The 22,345-nt window shown below is 30.1% G+C and overlaps 2 protein-coding genes and 1 long non-coding RNA gene across 44 annotated transcripts in view; 2 read left to right on the top strand and 1 right to left on the bottom strand.

Moving 5' to 3' along the window:
* The window catches only part of LOC143249008 (anoctamin-9-like), a 218,988-nt gene that overhangs the window by 62,300 nt on the left and 134,343 nt on the right, over positions 1-22,345 (top strand). The window contains exon 9 of one of the 35 annotated variants that reach the window (XR_013027338.1): positions 5,528-5,596. The exons of the other annotated variants lie outside the window; for them this stretch is intronic. The gene's annotated coding sequence lies outside the window, so the exon portion shown is untranslated. The remainder of the gene's footprint in view (positions 1-5,527; positions 5,597-22,345) is intronic. 35 annotated transcript variants of the gene reach the window in all.
* Positions 465-8,825, top strand: LOC143249018 (uncharacterized). Its single transcript, XR_013027356.1, has 3 exons — positions 465-1,119; positions 6,688-6,805; positions 8,682-8,825. It is a non-coding gene; the product is annotated as an uncharacterized LOC143249018 (long non-coding RNA).
* On the bottom strand, positions 10,140-20,316 carry LOC143249012 (uncharacterized). 8 transcript variants are annotated; one of them, XR_013027346.1, is made up of 6 exons: positions 19,935-20,316; positions 16,187-16,415; positions 15,205-15,286; positions 13,362-13,914; positions 12,767-13,019; positions 10,140-10,339 (listed from the first exon to the last, which is right to left on the bottom strand). XR_013027346.1 is itself a non-coding variant. In XM_076498206.1 (3 exons), the coding sequence occupies exons 1-3, from the start codon at positions 13,087-13,089 to the stop codon at positions 10,184-10,186; spliced, it is 576 nt and encodes a 191-aa protein (XP_076354321.1). In that variant the 5' UTR covers positions 13,090-13,341; the 3' UTR covers positions 10,140-10,183. The 8 variants fall into 8 exon arrangements, 1 of the variants encoding a protein (XP_076354321.1); XR_013027344.1 differs by lacking the exon at positions 19,935-20,316 and adding an exon at positions 18,877-19,928; XR_013027343.1 differs by lacking the exon at positions 19,935-20,316 and adding an exon at positions 18,910-19,928.

Here is a 22,345-nt window from a genome sequence, read left to right as displayed (position 1 = left end):
TCTGTCACTGAATACGCTTGATCTTTGAGACATGAGGTATTTTAATGTGATGGTCATTCCCATTAATCATTGGTAAAATAGTAGCCCAAAAGTTTCTGATCAGTGTTTTAGAGACCTTTAAAACAACATTCTTAATATTATAGGATTTGACTGTGGTCTTTTGTCTTACCATGTTCTATATATATCCTTTTATTATTTGTTTAGTAAGTATGTGTTGTATAATCATTACCTAAGTTGGATACAGATAATTGTAAAACTTTTTTACAATAGATAATGACTTATCATTATAACATTTTTTGAAGATATAAATCTTTAATTTCCTTTTAAATAAATAAGCTGTAGCATTTAAGTTAACAATACTTAATTTATATTTAGTCACATAATAGTACTAGAGAACATTTATTATGTTGAGAAGAGGTTAAAAGGATTGAAATAAATTATTTAATAACCTGTTTTTCAATGTTAATAATAAAACAAACATAATAACAAAAGTATTATGGCCAGAGAACTCTTAAGGTACATGGAAATAGTATGTGCATAGTTTTATTTTAAAATTGATATTTGTTAAGACAGGCACTTAATTGTTTTTCTTCTGTTATTATATTATGGATGTAAAATGCTTATTTCTGTTCCTTATGTTATATTCTAATTATTATTTTCCGATTCTCCAACTTTCCAAATCTGAAATTTAAATTTGTGTTGAATAGGGATCCGAGTTCTCTCAGTGTTCTATCTAAGACGCTGATATTGTTGTGTTCATTAACGCACACAAATTATTTATTTACTTTTAAATGTTTCATGATAACAATCTTAGATTTAATTTTTTTTAATTAGGTGAAACATATACTGTCATTTCTTGTAATTTTATATAATATTTCTAAAGTATTTTCTTTCTGTATGTAAACTGACAGTGTTCATTGTTTATGAAACTATGCAATCAGGTTTTTAAGTTTCTTTATAGTTGACTGTGTGGGAGATTGCAGTGTAATAGAGATATAAAATAGTGGTATATATAACTAACAAAAACACTTTTGTGTTGTTATAGATTGAATGAAACACTTTGTGAAGGACATTCAGGGTATGGACTTAGCAAGAGGAAAGACGAAAGCTCACTTTCAGGTTTGTGTTTTTTAGAGACCTTTAAGACAACATCCTTAATATTACAGGATTTGACTGTGGTAGTAATGGGTATTTTGTCTTACCATGTTCTATATATATCCTTTTATTATTTGTTTAGTAAATATGTAATGTATAATAATTACCTAAGTTAGATACAGATAATTGCAAAACTTTTTTGTAAGGAAGATATTTCGTGGGTGTGTACATAAATCAAGCTTTCCAGTACACCCTTTTTTAAAATTTAGTATAGAAATTTAAACCTCTTGTGACATCTGAATTACTCACCAGTGTGGCTGAATCTGCTATAATATCCAGGCTTATGGAGAGTAAATTCTGTACCTTCTTCCTCCTTACAAAATTCAACACAACACATGACAGTGAATTCATTATCTGGTTCTTAATTTTATAAAGGTGTCTTCTCCATGGATATCTTGCATTCTGTTTACTGATATTGTTAAATAAGGCTTGTTTAAGCTTGTAAGTCACTATAAGGTGTTTAGGTTAATATGAATAAGTCTACTATTTTATGGAAGAGGGACAGTTCAGCCAACCTTCTAAACTCTGTATCTTCATAGCTGCTTACTATTAATAGACAAGTTCTTTTGGCAGTGAATTTTATTTTTGATGTTAATAAATCAAGATTTTGGGCTGTACCCTGTATACTGGAAATTGTGACATCCTTTTCTAGCCTACCTAATTACCACCCAAATTCAATTTAATTACATTGCAGAAGAGGGCCATCTCTTGAATCAAGTTTTATACATTTCTTTATTGGTATATTGAACTGTTTTTTTTAGTTTAGTGTTGATGGTCATTTTTACCCTTTAATAAAAATATATTCAAAAAAGATCTGTTATATCTTTCAACTGATTTATGCTAAAATATTTAGATTAATATTACAAAACACAGATTTTTTATGCATTTTTATTAAATAGAAACTGGTTTTAAGAAAATCTCCATTAAAAAGAGAAAAAGTGTGAAATTTCTCTAATCCAAGAAGGTTTGTAATAATAATAAGCTTTGAATGCATTGTATCTTGAAGGTATCTTTAATATTATTGTAAGAGAGTAACATCTTCATGAAGGGTAGTTGTTTTGGACGGTATAATCACTGTTACTTGTGAGACTATGCATATTTATTTTACAGACCAAGAATGTAAGAATTACTAACTTCAGTATATTAAGAGACAGTTGTCCTCAGACTTTTTTTTATTATTATTATTATTCTCTACATACTCAAAGTAAATATCAGTGAAAGCACTACTCTTATGTGAGATCAGTGGTTAACTTAATTTGAATGATTATTCATATCTGGATTATTTCATTTGGTTCATATATTGGCTAAACTTCTCTGTTAAGAGAAACAGTTGCACATCAAATTCCTTCTATAAAATGCTTAACAGTTTAGTTTTTGAATGGTAATTTTCATTGTATCTATGATAGTGCTAAACTTAATTACACAGGATGAGAAGGCTGATCGTGGAGATCACATAACTTTACAAACTTTCTTGTTGGGGCAAAAGGACCTGTAATTATTCCAGTATGTTTAGCTATGTTTCTTACTTTGATAAACAGTTGTTGTTCAAAAATGTGGTTGTATTAATATTTGGATTGTAATTCTTTATAAGTCTAGTATATTATTTGTTTTTGAATTTCACACAAAGCTACATGAGAGCTTCCCTAATTTAGAGGGAGGGCAGCTAGTCATCACCACCCACTGCCAATGTTTGGGCTACTCTTTTACCAACAAATAGTGGGATTGACTTTTACATTATAACATCCCCATGGCTGAAAGGGCAAGCATATTTGAATCCATGACTCTCAGATTACGAGTCAAACACCTTAACCCACCAGGCCAGGCCAGGCCGGGCCCCGTGTAGTATATTATTTTGTTAACAATGCTGGTTTTATTGCAGTGATTGTTTTTGTTCTTCCCTAACCACAGCTTTAACATTGTGAATAAGGGAGATGGTACAGAGTGGTCTGGGGTGTGGTATTGGGACTCTGTTCCTTTCCTAAGTGCTGTGCTGTTCAAATTGTTCTGCTTCTGTTAAGAATATTTAAGATATTTCTCTTTGAAATGTTCGTTGTTTTGACTTTACAGTGTTTAATGATCTTGTTGTTATATAAGTATTTTACCTTGCAAATGACTGATAATATAATCTCAAGTGTGAGCCTACCAGTGACAAATTTCACTGTTGAATTGTTTGAAATATTCTATGTGTAAACTGGTAGACAACTGCCAGGGAAGTAAAATCAACAGAATAAAATAGCTCGTGCTCATTTGATACACTTCACTGTGTCTTGCTGATCTAGATATTTTCATTGGCACGGGTACTGGAAGGTAATCTGTCGTCTGGCCTTGATGTTTCTCTTAGAGAGCAAAGGTTTCCTCCTTGCACACCTCCCATGTAAGTTAAACTTGTGCAGTCTCTTTCTGATTGTAGAGGCATGCACTTTCACATCAACAGTAGCCAGAACCTGCTGTAAATCCCGTGATGACATTTTAAAGTGTATGGAGACCTCCTATAGCATCTTGCGGTTTGCTCTCGGGATGAACTTGCTTAGACGACCAGACCTGGGCATGTTGGCAGTTGTTTTGAAAGTCCTCCACTTGTTGACTATTTTCCAGACAGTGGAATGGCTGATTTCAAAATCTTTTGGGATCTTTTTAAATCCCTTACCAGACTCATAAGCTGCTACAATTTTCTTTCTCAAAGCCTCAGACAGCTCTTTTGCTCTCACCATGGTGCTCAATCTCACTCCAACAGTCAGGCATGTAAATCATGCAATTTAAATCATCTCATTCTTATATTGTCTATATGTGTAAGTTATGGTCATTGTGATTTGGCTTTGATTATATCCTAATTCAAATTCTAGGTTGAATACATGATATGGATTGGATATGTAAAACAAACAAAGAAAGAAAAAAAAAATTAGTGTATGTGTGTGATACTTTGATGTGATCAGTGAATTGGATCCACTGATAACAGCAAATTTGTCCAGGAAGTGTGGGGTACTGTATTTAACAAGTTTTTTAGTGTATATAAAATAAGGGGCAAGTGTGTACAATTAACAAAATCTTTATTAAAATAAAACAGAAATAAACAGTTGATGTTTATGCTAAACTGTGCTTAGTTTTACAAATTTTAAAAATTTGAAAGGTTTTTTTTAAGGTTTACATTTTTTAGTGACTGGTAGTATAAGGTTGGAGCAGCTGATACTTTGTGCTAAATATTGACTGTTTTAAAATAAGGCTTTTTGTAAAATTTGAAATCATCTTATTGTCAGTTAAACATATCTTGATATTGATAGATGGATGGTGTATGTATGTTTCCTCTTATGCTCTGTTAACTTCTTATTTTGATATCCAATATTTGAATTTTATTTTGGTGAAATGCAATCTAGTACCATTATTTAGACACTTCTCTTTTGCAGTAAATTAATATTGGATTGGTAACTCTGTCTCTTTCTTCACTCATTCCTCAGTACAAGATGAAAAAAGCTAGCAAACGTTGTTATTTCTACCATGAAACTTGAACTGTATCAGACACTATGTAAACCTGGGAATATGTTCTAGATTAGTTGTTTCAGTAACTTGTTTATACATGTTTTGAATATAGTTTACTGACCAAGTTTACTTTTAAAGTATTCCATACTTAGTGATCTTGAGATAATATCTGGGTATTTATAATTTGAAAAGACTTCAACATAGTAACTTAAGTTTCAAAACATTTAAATAAATTATTTCATGTAATCCAAGCAATCCTTAGTTCAAATGATACTTATAGGGTAGCAATTAATGTATTCCCAAATAACCAACCTGTTTACAAATTGTTCATTATTGTGATCACATTGCACCATAGGTTTTGCAGATCCTAATATTAAACAGTGGGATTAATGATAATGGTGTTTTTAATTGCATATATTTTTTGTTACTTGTATCTTGTATTAGGAACATTGTTGTGATTCCACAAGAATTAGATGCATAACTAGTCGAGAAAAAATCATTTGAAAAAGTTAATGGGGTTCTGGACCCTACTGTTAATTTTAAGGGAAAAAAGTTGTTTTGACTATAACCATAAGTTTCAAGAAAAGTATTTATTTTTAGTTTTTTTTTCTCAAGAAGTACCTTTGTAGTTATGTGAAAATATACTTTGGATAGATATTTTACAAGATAATGTGTGTAATTATTTAAATGATGTAATAGCAATGTTTTAAGAAGTTGAGTACTAATTTCAAAATTTATTAAGAATTTCTATGGATGTATGCAAGAGATGGATAATCATTTATTAATTATGAATTTACATTTTTCATTGAGGAAAAAAGTTAGAAGTTTGTGATAACTTTTATTGAGCAAAATTCTAATCATTGTATGAATAATATTTCTTGTACAATAAATACTTTAGATTCTCCCAGTTCTTTAGTTTCAAGTAATCCACAGAAAAAAACTTGCAGGTGACGAAGAAGAGTTTAATGTAAGAACTACACTTCGTTGTTTTTTAACTTTGTTGTCATTAAAAAAAATGAGCTAATTAATGAAATAGTAGATAGTCTCTTGTTTTAGTTGAATGAAAAATGCATGAAAATATATTTGGTTTATTATGAGCAGTCCTACTGTGTTGTATATATTTAAGGTTGAAATGTATATACATGTTCTTGACTTGTAATGAGTATATTTAAAATACATATATGTTACTGAACATTTATGCCCAGTGTAAAAGAATGTGAGAGAAGTTATTTCAAACAATGGATAATTTTCACAGCTGCACTGTCTCCTATAAAATTTTTGTTGTAGTATGAGGTCCATATTTATTTTTTAACAGGTATATTATTGTTACTCTGATCTGCTTTGCTGTTTACTTATAATTATTTTTAATACTATTCATTTGGTTGGTGTCTTTATCCTAGGTATATGCTAGTATAATAATAATTCAACTATATCTTGTTATATGTATGCTACTGAAGACAGCATTACTTGTTTAATTCTAAACTAGTGTTTGTACAATATTCTCTTGATATAAGACTGGTAACAATTTAAATCATCTCATTCTTATATTGTCTATATGGTCATTGTGATTTGGCTTTGATTATATTCTAATTCAAATTCTAGGTTGAATACATGATATGGATTGGATATGTAAAACAAACAAAGAAAAAAATAATGTAGTGTACATGTGTGATACTTTGATGTGATCAGTGAATTGGATCTACTGATAACAGCAAATTTGTCCAGGAAGTATGTATTTAACAAGTTTTTTAGTGTATATAAAATAAGGGGCAAGTGTGTACAATTAACAAAATCTTTATTAAAATAAAACAGAAATAAGGGATGATGTGCAGGCTGTAACAGTTGATGTTTATGCTAAACTGTGCTTAGTTTTACAGGTTTCACTCTCAGGATTGATAACTGAAATCATTTAGACTGAAACTGTTTTAGTCAAAACTTATTTTACTAATTATCTTTCCCCAGAAAATATAACCATGTTTTGTCAATAATTTAAGTAACTCTGTATATGCCAAAGAGAATAACAACTATTTTTATACTTTTGACCTCGCTTTGGTTCAGGGTTTTCAGACCATGACACAAACCTGGACAACATTTCTATATCATCTAGAACTTCCACAACAAGGAAGAACCAACCAACAGTGTATAGCATTACCAGTTCATGGAATCGGAGAAGTTGGTATGTATATGTAATAAAATATTGGAAATGAATATTACTTGTTAGTAATGGAGGGTTAATAATCAAGTTAGCTGGCAACAGTTTAACATATTTAGCAAAGTTATGATATGGATTGAAACTAAAGTGAAAACAAATTTTAATGTCATAAAACAATATATTAATTAAAGCAAAGAGGAAAGAATATAATATTTTAAATTCAAAAAAAGGGAAATAATGAACGTATCAGAAGCATTAAGCTAAAAAGATCCTAAAGGGGAAACCATACTTTTACCTCACTATCAAATTTTACCCATTTAAAAATGTAAAAAATTTGGCATTTTGCCACATATTTTTCTTCTTTGTAACAATGTACACTTTTTTAAACTTTTAAATTTATTTTGTTTAATCTTTTTCGTACCATTCCCCAGTGTCACAATGATATATCTGTGAAATTACATGCAGCTTGCTTTAAATTACAAATTATGTTACCCATGAGCTATTACAACCTGTTCTTGTGCCTTTAGAACCATTTTTTATATTATAATTTTACTTACTCTAATCTTAACTAACCTAACAAATACACCTATATTTACATGTCAATTACTTTTACACTTATGCCTAAATAACAAACATTAAAAAAAGAAATAAAGTACTCAACTAATCTCCTGTTTTTTTCTTGAACTTTTCTATTTGTTAGCTCTGTAACCAAACAAATTTCATACTTTTTTGAGGGGTGGTGGATAAAATAGGGTTGATGAGTTGGTTTGTAGATGTTTTTGAATTTCACACAAAGCTACTCGAGGGCTATCTGTGCTAGCCATTCTTAATTTAGGACTGTTGGGCTACTGTTTTACCAACGAATAGTGGGATTGACCATGGCTGAAAGGGCGAGCATGTTTGGAATGACAGGGTTGCGAACCCACAACCCTCAGATTACAAGTCGCACGCCTTAACACGCTTACCATGCTATAATGTATAGTTTATATCAACTTCATTGATTTACTTCTACAGCTATTTATTGCTGTTTAGCCATAACTAACATTTAAAAAAAAAAAAAGGGGGTTATCTATGCTTATACTTTTACAAAAAGCTTCTCCTAACATCCCACAAAAATCAAAGCACTAAGTGATGGAGATGACACAGAAAGAAGCTGAGCTATAAATACATCAGTACCTTAAAACGATTCTCTGCCTTACTGTCAGTATATTTGGGATTTTTCAAGAAACTGAGCAAATTCTGTCACAAGAAAATTTCCACAGAATGAAGATGAGTTTAGAATAGGAATGGTAAAATGAAATACTGCAGAAATATCTAATAACAATCTATATCCATATACAAACTTCTAACATTATTTAATAATCAATATATTGTTGTATTTGTCTACTATTGTATTTTCAATCTTATCTGGTGCTCCTTTGCATTAAGGTGCAAGAAATATTACATAGTTATACATTTCTTTAACTTCGGAGAAAATTTTTTCTTTATTTTTCTTGCATTTCAGCAAGAAATAAACAAAAAATAATCCCTTCACCAAAGCAGCAGTATTTATTTCTCGTGCAAAAAATTTTGTTTTTAAAATTTGGTTGTAACACTGAAGTTTTTCCAAATCACTAAAATCAAATTAAATTTGGGTGGAAATTAGGTAGGCTAGAAAAGGATGTTACTATTTTCAGTATACAGGGTACAGCCCAAAATCTTGATTTAATAACATCAAAACTAAAATTCACTGCCAAAAGAACTTGTCTATTAATAGTAAGCAGCTATGAAGATACAGAGTTTAGAAGGTTGGCTGAACTGTCCCTCGTCCATAAAATAGTAGAATTATTCATATTAACTTAAACACCTTATAGTGACTAACAAGCTTAAACAAGCCTTATTTGACAATATCTGTCCACAGAATGCAAGATATCCATGGAGAAGACACCTTTATAAAACTAAGAACCAGATATCATGTGTTGTGTGGAATTTTGTAAGGAGGAGGAAGAAGATACAGAATTTACTCTCCATAAACCTGGATATTATAGCAGATTCAGCCACACTGGTGAGCAATTCAGATGTCACAAGAGGTTTAAATTACTATACTAAATTTTAAAAAAGGGTGTACTGGAAAGCTTGATTTATGTACACACCCACGAAATATCTTCCTTACAAAAAAAGTTTTGCAATTATCTGTATCTAACTTAGGTAATTATTATACATTACATATTTACTAAACAAATAATAAAAGGATATATATAGAACATGGTAAGACAAAATACCCATTACTACCACAGTCAAATCCTATAATATTAAGGATGTTGTCTTAAAGGTCTCTAAAAAAACACAAACCTGAAAGTGAGCTTTCCTCTTGCTAAGTGCATACCCTGAATGTCCTTCACAAAGTGTTTTTGTTAGTTATATATACCACTATTTTACTGCAATCTCCCACACAGTCAACTATAAAGACACTTAAAAACCTGATTACATAGTTTCATAAACAATGAACACTGTCAGTTTACATACAGAAAGAAAATATTATATAAAATTACAAGAAATGACAGTATATGTTTCACCTAATTAAAAAAAATTAAATCTAAGATTGTTATCATGAAACATCTAAAAGTAAATAAATAATTTGTGTGCTTTAATGAACACAACAATATCAGCAAGTCTCTCAGATAGAATACTGATCCACATCTTTCTTGACATACAAACATATTCTTCCTATTATTGACAGAAAATGAATTTAGCACTACCCAGAGAGCTCGGATCCCTATCAACACAAATTTAAATTTCAGATTTGGAAAGTTGGAAAATAACATAAGGAACAGAAATAAGCATTTTACATCCATAATATAATAACAGAAGAAAAACAATTAAGTGCCTGTCTTAACAAATATCAATTTTAAAATAAAACTCTGGACATAATACTTTTGTTATTATGTTTGTTATATCATTAACATTGACAAAACATGTTATTAAATAATTTATTTCAATCCTTTTTTAACCTCTTCTCAACATAATAAATGTTCTCTAGTACTATCATGGGACTAAATATAAGTTAGGTATTTTTAACTTAAAATACCAGCCTATTTATTTAAAAGTAAATTAAAGATTTATATCTTCAAAAAAGTCATTAAGTTATACCTATTACTAAAGTTATATTTGACACTGTGACCTGGTCCTGTATTCAACCTAGGACGAAGAGTGAAGAGAGTTTCTCAAACGTTCCAGGCATAAACTTCATGATGGTGGCTTCTAAGTAGCTTTGTTGTTCTGGAGCATCATGTTCTACAGAGTGAAGTTAAAATTACTTACAAAAGCAGCAATCCATCAGTAATGCACGAATTGAAATTGTACAATACTTTTGTAAGAGTGATCACAGAACTTCACATGTAGATGGTGTAGGTAATAAAAGGTCTATATACCATCTTCTCCTAACATACTGTGCCCATACATATGGGCTACTTTTCCTGAGGATAAGAAACCTCCTTGTTTCCATATGTCTTCACTAGCTTCCGGTACCAGCAACTGGTTACACATACGAGATTCATGCAAGTCTTGAAGAAGAAGAGTCTGTGATAATACAAAAAATATTAATGATCTGGAAAAAAAATTGTAGGAGTGAAAATTCACATAATTGTAATATCTAATATAAGACTTTGTTCTCTGCAAGCTCAGTTATGCCCATTTAATAATGATATGCCAACCCAAAATGCATTATTCCACTTCAAAGACACATACTATTCAGAATGATATAGAAATAACATCTACAGAGGAAATGTATTTCAACTTCAAATAATAATATATAAAAAGTATACTGTATATGCAATAAATCAAGCTGTGAATTGCTAAAATAGCTCTGAAGTGATCAAACTGAGTAAACAGTGAAAATTACAAACGACTTGGTGTTAAAATATTCATACTGCCAAGAAGTAAATGACACTTGTTGCAAACTGTCACAAGTTAGAGAAACTATACTTGTCAACTTTTATTAGTTTACATACATACGTGCTAGTGTATTACGAGTTAGTGTATTATTTACTTAAATTTTAAAATATTCCTAAAGAATTACTTTATAACAAAAATAATAGTAAAATAGTTAAACATATATAAAAGTCAGTGACAAACATAAGCCCCTTTGGTTATGTTTGTTAATTAATTAATGTTTATACATTAATAAATTATACACTCAAATATTAATCAAAAAGTCCTGTTTGATCATAAACCCTGTTTAAAATACCAAACATAAGCTTCTCTGCATTAATTATCAACATCTGGATATACCAACAGTTCAAGTGGAACATCTCACTGGCTGCAAGACAAAATTCACTTGTCACTTTATATGTATGAGTAATATAATACTTAAAATAATATGAAATGTCATCAACTATTTACCTGATTTGCAACATTGCATATATCTTTAATGATCTGTACAACTTGTGAAAAAATCTCCTTACACTGATGAAGCTCATCATCTTCTTGTTCTCTGTGACTGAATTAAAAACATGTTTTGAAACTACTCTTCAAATATACTGCTATTATAAAGTCTTAAAAAGCTAAAAAAATTCCTGCACAGATATATGGACTTTATTTGTGATCTGCAACAGTGCTTTTGTTCAAAGCATTGTAACATAACAGAGCAAAAAATCACATAAAAATACCAACAAGAAAATCTAAATCAGAGCTTGTTTGATAACAAACATTAAAAAGAAAAGTTCACTTTCTGAAAAAATGTAGTTTAGGACTTTCTCTTTTCATTATTTTTTTGCTATCTTAAATGATTATTAATGTTTTAATAAGCAACATTATGGTAAAGGTAACAAAATTCAAAATATTCCCATACACAAAGTAACTACATAATATTTCCTGTTATTTGTATTATAAGAACAATATTTAGACTTGAATGACTTAAAGGAAAAAAACTTTCAAAGGGAATTATTTAACCAACTTCTAATAACTCCTAGTATATAGTACTAAATCTTGTTGTCTGTTGGTAAGCAAAGCTACACAATGGGTTATCTTGCCCACCATGGGTGTCAAAGCTTAATTCCGTGTTATAAGTATACTCGTAACTGTGTTAATAGGTTGCGAGTACTAGATTAATATAATAATCACTAAATTATACACACATTTTGCTAAACTGCATTACCATTAAGTTCTTTTCCAGTTACCAATAAAAAAGTTTTAATTCTAAAACAAAACCTGAAACACATCACAATACTGAAATCTGATTAAAGATTTCTATTAATGATTGTACATTACTAATTTGTTGGATTCAACATAAGAAAAACTGAGCAAAAACTTGTACACATCCAACATTTCATACTAACCGTATATGACAGTATACATAAACATAATCCTGCAGAACTTTCAGAATAAACCAAAATAAGAGGACATCTGGTGTCAAGAACATTCAACCAATACGTCACATCACTACTGTCCCCTTCGTAAATATCCCTTTGCAAATATCGTTAGCAAGAAGTGTATATTGAGTGATTTAGAAGCTGATAATGATGAAGCAATGCAATAAGTAACCAATCTATTAACAAAACACAACATGTACTCACATTCCAATAATGTTTATATGGTAAAAAATAACCTAAACATGACTGGCAATAGGAAAAATTAATTATAATACTCTGTCCTTATACTAATTTAATATTGATGAAATACTTCTAAATGTCAAAAGTTATTAATACTTCTAGTTTTAATTTTCCTATAACTGATTTGCAATTGCAATGAATATTAAAATTGTCAAATATAAGAATATGACTTTTAAAAATATAATTCAAATACTTTTTCACACGAGTGAATAACAAGGATCCATTTTATAAAAGAATCAAGTAAGCAGTCTATGAATGTTTACAATAACCCAAAATTACATATTTTATAAAATACTTTTTCTGAAGTTTTAATATATTACTTGTTTTCAACAGTATAAACAGTATTTGTTGTCTTCCATAATGTAACACTTAGATTCATTTCCAGAAAAACTCTAACCTAACATCTTCACTTCTAATAAACCTCCAGACTTCAGTATCATGGAATAAAACAGGAGTGGAACGTAAGGAATCCTGTGTTCCCTGTAGCTGTTGTACAGCTGAATGAACAAGAGCTCCAGGAAACTCAACAGGATTGGATTCACCAGAGAAGGGACTGATACTGTCAGACCTATCACAAACAGCACTGCCACAGGTGACATTATCAACTGCACTAGTACTTAGTAAAATTGTGAGCTGCTCTCCAGATTTTACTGCAGAAAAATGTGGAAAATTAATAAAGATTTCATATGAGTTTACAGTTAATGTATGTAAAAAAAACATAACTATTAATAACACAAAAGTTTTTATACAACAGGCTTCTTCAGAATGTGATAACAAAAGCTACTTAAACAGCAACAGTCTGAGATAATGCTTTATCTCAGACTCAAATGTATTAAAAAACATATTAACCTTATTGTGAAAACATAAAAAAACAAAGGTACTGTACCTCATTAATCTACCATCTTTAAACTATTAAAAAAGTTTTCCTCATAAGTGCCAACTATTTAAGAAAGAAGTCTTTATTATATAAAATAAAACAGATTTTTAAATACCTTTGTAATTGCTATTTCTGAGCAGAAAGTAACAGGAGTTTCTGTTACTGACACAGATTCAGAAACCATGGTTGAAGACTCTCCAGGTATCATTGATGCAGAGCTTGAAGCACAACGACTTTTTCAGGTTTTGGACGATACTTTTCTCACTGGGCGTGACCGGTTTAATTCAGTGGTCTCATTTTCTTCAGTTTCTATACCCTTGTCTTCATCTCTGACTGACAGAATTAACATACTTATCATCAATATTCCTTTCCATTATCAGTGGCATTCCCATAATCTGATTATCATCCTCCATTTCACCAGATTTATTTTGTCTTCTCAATAGCCCTCTGTTGGAATTCTGATCCAAAAGAGGAAATACTACATTTTGTAATTCCCAACTAGCCTTCGTTAGCACTGGAAAATGTGGAACCTCTACTAAACCCAGTGGAGGCACAAGAGATCCAAATGAACGATCTGCATGTTCTTCAGACTCAGGGTCTACCACAGGATACTAGTATTCACCTAGCTTACTTAAATGATAGCATGGAAGGGTCATCTGTTTTAGCACCTACAGATGAAAATATGTAAAGTATGCAATACTGAAATAATTTACATATTATTTCTCTTAAAGATAGAAGATGAACAAAAATTCTCCCTATAATGTTTTAAAACTTTAATTCCCTATTACATATACATTGATAAGAATAATTACAAGTTTATAATACATAAAATATTACCTGAAGTAATGTTTTTATTTTCAAATAACATATTGCAAAAAACAATAGCATTAAGAATTTCACAAAGGCAGAAAAAAAATTGCAGGATCTTGTATATTATACCAGCTATTTTTATTTTATTTTTTACATAAATAATTTATATATTTCATCAGCATGGAAAGGCTGGTTTTGTACTTGCATTACATTATATCAACATTTTCCTATGATGAAAATGTATTTTTAACAGATTATTACACTTTTTCACAATATCAGCTTTTCTTAACTTGTACTGCCCTCTATATGCACAATTTTTCACCCACTGCAAAACTATTCTCCCAATAACTCCATGTTTTCATGTCAGGCAAAAGAGCATGTAACAACTCTCCATTAATAGGATTGTGACAAATCCTAGTACAGCTGACTCCTATGCAGCTTGGCTCAACTTCACTAAGACTGAGTAACATTGTTGAATGTACAAGACTGTTTAGCAAGAGTGCTGTTGATTGGTTCAGTATTTTTTAAATCAGGTAGATTGTCAGTTTATTTATCCCCAACAAGTCACAGACAAATACTGTAGAAAAATACCAACAAGGAGCTAAGGTTAGAAAGACAAAATTTCTCCTATATTAAACACTAACTACTGAAGATCAATCCATTACAACAAACAAAAAAAGTGTTAAATATTTTCATTTCTTCAAATACATTTTCTTCTACAAGAAATTTTTTTTAAAAATTAGTGATGCAGTAAATATTGTAATCAATGTCAATACCATGTCTATTGGTATGGTATCTTCATGCTATTTCACTGTTAAGAATTACAAATTCCAATTTTCATTTTGATATCAAAAATACAAGTATAAACATGTAATTTTGTTCTATTATGGCACACATTTCCATATTCTTTATAGTGGTTTAACCTAGTTTTCAAGTACTTCAAATAAGTTTTTTTTATCTCTAAGATTCCTGTAACCAATACAGCAAGATTAGATAAAATGGGTATGTGTGGGGATGAGATATATGGGTATGAAAAAACTATTTTCATACGGTGTGAAAAAAATATATTACATATTTTTGTTTTTGTGACATTAAAGTTGTTAATACTATAATAAAATTGTTTATACATTTGAAGTAAAGATTCCTACCCTTTGAATACACATTTTCATGGTCTCTTGTTCAAAACTTGGCAGATGACTAAGCTGATGGCATGCAATCTCTGTCTTTATGCTGAAAATTAAATATTTAAATACAGATATTACAAGCTCCTAAAAATATTTAACCTCCACACACACACAATATTATATATATATATTTTAGTGAAATTAAATAATTACATCTAAATAAATCAAATGAGTAAAAAAATCATGAGGAACAACTGCATTAAACAACCTCTGAGTAATTATGTTATAACCATAAATTTTAAGCCATAAACAATACACATTAAAATTAAACTAAATATATGCTGCATATTTTAAAAGGATCCTACAGTACAAGCTTAAACACAGGATTATAAATTGTATCCTACGTTTTGGAAGTGGCTGAAAAAGTAGGACCCACATCTATCAGTCTTAACCTCCATTTTGCTACTCTCACATAAGAAGATTAGAAATTTAGAAATTGGAGAGAGAGATGTGGGTGCTCAAGCCCACAATGTCCCACATCTATATCACCTTTCACTGCTTGCAGACAGTTGTGACAAGGTGACTGCTCTCCCAAGTTAAAATGAGAAAAAAACAAAACATAAACATAAAAACATGAAAAATAAATAAAGTAAAAAAATGAAAATAAGGTACAACAATTTGAAATAAGTAAGATAAAACTTCTCTTGAAGTTAGCATTCCTGCCCCCCAGTATGGTAGAGGCACTAATTAACATGACATCAGTGAAGTAATAGTTTACTATGATTGTCATGTTTTTATATGCAGCTTAAGGTGAATATCTGCATAAAGTAGTGCCAAGTTTTAGATGACCTTATTTTTTAACAAAAAATAATTTTTAGTAGAATTTCACTTCATGCATATATATATAAAATATACATATGTATGTAAAAAATACATACATAGAATCAGGTTAAAAGCTAAAGTACTCATCAGTTTTTATAAAAATACTGTAAACAAGGTTGTTTACTCTGAACGAGATGCTGACAAATCATCCTCGTCTTCATCAATAGATTTCAAAGGTTCAGACTCTGGCATTGGTGGGGTGCTACAATAGGACACTGTACGCACAGTATTATTCCATTCTACCAGTTCCTCCATTTCAGGATGTAAAGTCAAGCACAACACATCAAGTGTTATCTGAAGATCATCCAGATCAATATTGGAGCCAGGCTCCTCTAATAAAGAAATTTCTTCCCCTAAAGAATAAACACATTGTCTCTAAGTTTTTTTCCATGTATTCCTGTCAAATCTTTCACACTGAAAACAAAATACAATTCTATTATGCCCTGCTTCTCTTTAATCATGACTACTAATAACATCAGTTATGAAGCTACTGTATTAAAACACCACATACTCAATGCACAAAAACTATAAAAATTACACAAATGAACTAATAAAATTTGAGAAACATGAATGGGTAATAAAAAAAAACTTTAAAGTTTGTTGTGGTTTGGATTCATTAGTAAAAACTATGTATTACTTTACAATATTGATGCATTTAAATGATACAGGTCACAGTTAGGTTCAAACTATGGCTTATGCATTAATATTCTACACTATCATTTTCAAATATACTTATATTAGTTGATATCAAGAGGATTTGAAGTTCCTCATTTAAACATAGTGAATAAAGTTATGGAAATAAATATAACAACATTGGGAAACAATGTTTTACCTGAAAAATTTGATTCAAGTAAACTTAGGAGCTTATTTAGGTCTACGAACTTACAACAGGCTGAACTATAATGGCAGTATACGATGATATAAATGCACATATTAGTACTTTGCAAAACACCTGGATAACATAATGCACATAAACTATTAATGAACGTTAATGAAATCTTTATCCAAATGCTCTGTAGCATGTCACACAATGCTAAGGATTGCTTGGTTGCTGTTTATTTATGTAAATCTATGTTCCGTCAGTATGTTCAGAACAACGATTTAGACAAGATAAGGCAGAACTGGTAGGTTTTTCTACATTGGTAGGTTTTAATACATTCCTGCTATTATAGTGCATCATAACTTTTGTTAGCTCTCCAACATTGCTGAAGAAAATATTTCAAAGTTGCATAGATTCACCCCATAATTTCTAAGTCAAAATAAGTAAATATGCCATCTATTGGATTTCCTAATTTCATTTCTATTACAGATTTCAGCCTTTCCTTTTTGTTGCTTCCCCACATAAAAGAAATTTATGCAGCTACATTGTACATATACTGACCCAATTTGTATTGAAGTTATGTTATTGAAAAGACCTCTACTACAACATCTCCTATCCTCCAAAGAAAATATCATTTGAGATCAATGGTGGAAAGCATGAACGTTTTTCTCGACTGAGGTTGTTATAATAGTAGTTACTTCCAAAAGCTGCAAAATTTCTTCCATACAGCACTGACTGAATACACAGTTTGGCTTCTGTCTGTCACACACAACGACCTCATCATCATATCTAATAGAAATAACATGCCTGACATAAGGTATTACCTTCCCAGAAACTTAGCCTTTTCAACACACATATTGGAAAAATGATATTGATAGCTTTTCATACACTCAAAGTATGGTGTAGCACTCACCAATTGGACTGATGGCAACAGGTCACATCAACATAGACATTTTACTTTATTGTCAGTATCTGAATTGTCTTTGGAACAGCTAGGATGTGTTGTACAAAATCTTTTGCCGATTTTTTGTATGTAATTTTCTTATTCCATTTTATACAGATACTGTTTTAAATAAAAGAAAATTAGAGGAGTGATGCATACAAGATCAGCAGGCTAAAAAAATATAAAACACAAAAATGAGATTTCCTTAGCAAGACTTTACTCTAAGTATCAGTAATGAACCAGTGTCAAAACTCCAACATTTCGCATTTTCTTTCTGTATACAAACTATCAGAAAACTGGATGAAAATCAATAACCAAAAATAGCTGCACTATGTGAAAGTAGCAGAACAGTTCTATGCACAGACTGCCTCAGGAGGTATATACTGCTAAAGATGATGTCATAGCATACGGTACAATGATAGGGGCAAACTGCTGAGCCACTATGACACTTTACAGGTGAAATTTCTTATGCCAATATAACATTTAACAATGGAAGTTGTCTGCTGCCACAGAACGTGTTGTTAAGAGATGTTATACAACATCATAGTTTGAGTGTTGCTCAATGTTGTTAGGAGACACTGTTCCATAAAATAAAAATGATGGTGCAACTGTCTTAGGGGATAGAGTGATTTCATAGTTTGATACCACTATAAGTTACTACAGGGAGACTCTGTTGCTAAGCAGATGGTTTTACTACAGGCAGGCAGTGTTAACTAAGGTTAATGATGCAAAGGCAGATGGTATTTCTATAAATGCATAGTTCAACAGGGTGAGGATCTCAACGTGAAATTAGACCAACAACAATAAGGTCTAGATTTAATTATATGTCCTAAAAAGTTACAAATAAACCCATTGTGTATTATATAAGGCACTATTAGATATTTGTTTTTATTAAACATACTATCTTAATTTAACCATTATATATTGCTCATCTTAATTAAGGTATGCACATCTGACCAAAATGTTTATGGTTTAAAATATTTTATATATGTACAAAACACTCTGGATTCTTACAATACATTTAAATTCCTGATTTTAGGCTATTACTTACAAAAACACAAAATTGTAGAACACAGTATCTTACCAAGACAGGTGGGCAGAGATTTTAAAGAACAGTTTCCAACATTACGATTTGTTCGAACTGAGCAAATGAAATGTAAACCTTAAAAAAAACCTTTCAAATTTTTAAAATTTGTAAAACTAAGCACAGTTTAGCATAAACATCCACTGTTACAGTCTGCACATCATCCCTTATTTCTGTTTTATTTTAATAAAGATTTTGTTAATTGTACACACTTGCCCCTTATTTTATATACACTAAAAAACTTGTTAAATACAGTACCCCACACTTCCTGGACAAATTTACTGTTATCAGTGGATCCAATTCACTGATCACATCAAAGTATCACACACATACACTACATTATTTTTTTCTTTGTTTGTTTTACATATCCAATCCATATCATGTATTCAACCTAGAATTTGAATTAGGATATAATCAAAGCCAAATCACAATGACCATATAGACAATATAAGAATGAGATGATTTAAATTGTTACCAGTCTTATATCAAGAGAATATTGTACACACACTAGTTTAGAATTAAACAAGTAATGCTGTCTTCAGTAGCATACATATAACAAGATATAGTTGAATTATTATTATACTAGCATATACCTAGGATAAAGACACCAACCAAATGAATAGTATTAAAAATAATTATAAGTAAAGAGCAAAGCAGATCAGAGTAACAATAATATACCTGTTAAAAAATAAATATGGACCTCATACTACAACAAAAATTTTATAGGAGACAGTGCAGCTGTGAAAATTATCCATTGTTTGAAATAACTTCTCTCACATTCTTTTACACTGGGCATAAATGTTCAGTAACATATATGTATTTTAAATATACTCATTACAAGTCAAGAACATGTATATACATTTCAACCTTAAATATATACAACACAGTAAGACTGCTCATAATAAACCAAATATATTTTCATGCATTTTTCATTCAACTAAAACAAGAGACTATCTACTATTTCATTAATTAGCTCATTTTTTTAATGAGAACAAAGTTAAAAAACAACGAAGTGTAGTTCTTACATTAAACTCTTCTTCGTCACCTGCAACTAAAGAACTGGGAGAATCTAAAGTATTTATTGTACAAGAAATATTATTCATACAATGATTAGAATTTTGCTCAATAAAAGTTATCACAAACTTCTAACTTTTTTCCTCAATGAAAAATGTAAATTCATAATTAATAAATGATTATCCATCTCTTGCATACATCCATAGAAATTCTTAATAAATTTTCAAATTAGTACTCAACTTCTTAAAACATTGCTATTACATCATTTAAATAATTACACACATTATCTTGTAAAATATCTATCCAAAGTATACTTTCACATAACAACAAAGGTACTTCTTGAGAAAAAAAACTAAAAATAAATACTTTTCTTGAAACTTATGGTTATAGTCAAAACAACTTTTTTCCCTAAAAATTAACAGAAGGGTCCAGAAACCCATTAACTTTTCAAATGATTTTTCTCCAATAGTTATGCATCCAATTCTTGTGGAATCACAACAATGTTCCCAATACAAGATACAAAAAACAAAAATATATGCAATTAAAAACACCATTATCATTAATCCCACTGTTTAATATTAGGATCTGCAAAACCTATGGCGCAATGTGATCACAATAATGAACAATTTGTAAACAGGTTGGTTATTTGGGAATACATTAATTGCTACCCTATAAGTATCATTTGAACTAAGGATTGCTTGGATTACATGAAATAATTTATTTAAATGTTTTGAAACTTAAGTTACTATGTTGAAGTCTTTTCAAATTATAAATACCCAGATATTATCTCAAGATCACTAAGTATGGAATACTTTAAAAGTAAACTTGGTCAGTAAACTATATTCAAAACATGTATAAACAAGTTACTGAAACAACTAATCAAGAACATTCCCAGGTTTACATAGTGTCTGATACAGTTCAAGTTTCATGGTAGAAATAACAACGTTTGCTAGCTTTTTTCATCTTGTACTGAGGAATGAGTGAAGAAAGAGACAGAGTTACCAATCCAATATTAATTTACTGCAAAAGAGAAGTGTCTAAATAATGGTACTAGATTGCATTTCACCAAAATAAAATTCAAATATTGGATATCAAAATAAGAAGTTAACAGAGCATAAGAGGAAACATACATACACCATCCATCTATCAATATCAAGATATGTTTAACTGACAATAAGATGATTTCAAATTTTACAAAAAGCCTTATTTTAAAACAGTCAATATTTAGCACAAAGTATAAGCTGCTCCGACCTTATACTACCAGTTACTAAAAAATGTAAACCCTAAAAAAAACCTTTCAAATTTTTAAAATTTGTAAAACTAAGCACAGTTTAGCATAAACATCAACTGTTTATTTCTGTTTTATTTTAATAAAGATTTTGTTAATTGTACACACTTGCCCCTTATTTTATATACACTAAAAAACTTGTTAAATACAGTACCCCACACTTCCTGGACAAATTTGCTGTTATCAGTGGATCCATGTAGATTTGTGCGAAATTCAAAAACAAATAATATACTAGACTTATAAAGATTTACAATCCAAATATTAATACAACCACATTTTTGAACAACAACTGTTTACCAAAGTAAGAAACATAGCTAAACATACTGGAATAATTACAGATCCTTTTGCCCCAACAAGAAAGTTTGTAAAGTTATGTGATCTCCACGACCAGCCTCCTCATCCTGTGTAATTAAGTTTAGCACTATCATAGATACAATGACAATTACCATTCAAAAACTTAACTGTTAAGCATTTTATAGAAGGAATTTGATGTGCAACTGTTTCTCTTAACAGAGAAGTTTAGCCAATATATGAACCAAATGAAATAATCTAGATATCAATAATCATTCAAATTAAGTTAACCACTGATCTCACATAAGAGTAGTGCTTTCACTAAGATTTACTTTGAGTGTGTAAAGAATAATAATAATAATAAAAAACTCTGAGGACAACTGTCTCTTAATATACTGAAGTTAGCAATTCTTACATTCTTGGTCTGTAAAATAAATATGCATAGTCTCACAAGTAACAGTGATTATACCGTCCAAAACAACTACCCTTCTTCAAGATGTTACTCTCTTACAATGATATTAAAGATAACTTCAAGATACAATGCATTCAAAGCTTATTATTATTACAAACCTTCTTGGATTAGAAAAATTTCACACTTTTTCTCTTTTTTAATGGAGATTTTCTTAAAACCAGTTTCTATTTAATAAAAATGCATAAAAAATCTGTGTTTTGTAATATTAATCTAAATATTTTAGCATAAATCAGTTGAAAGATATAACAGATCTTTTTTGAATATATTTTTATTAAAGGGTAAAAATGACCATCAACACTAAACTAAAAAAAACAGTTCAATATACCAATAAAGAAATGTATAAAACTTGATTCAAGAGATGGCCCTCTTCT

This window comes from Tachypleus tridentatus, chromosome 4, assembly GCF_004210375.1.
Source record: "Tachypleus tridentatus isolate NWPU-2018 chromosome 4, ASM421037v1, whole genome shotgun sequence".
Lineage (NCBI taxonomy): Eukaryota > Metazoa > Arthropoda > Merostomata > Xiphosura > Limulidae > Tachypleus > Tachypleus tridentatus.
This window is presented reverse-complemented; position numbering and strand designations above follow the sequence as displayed.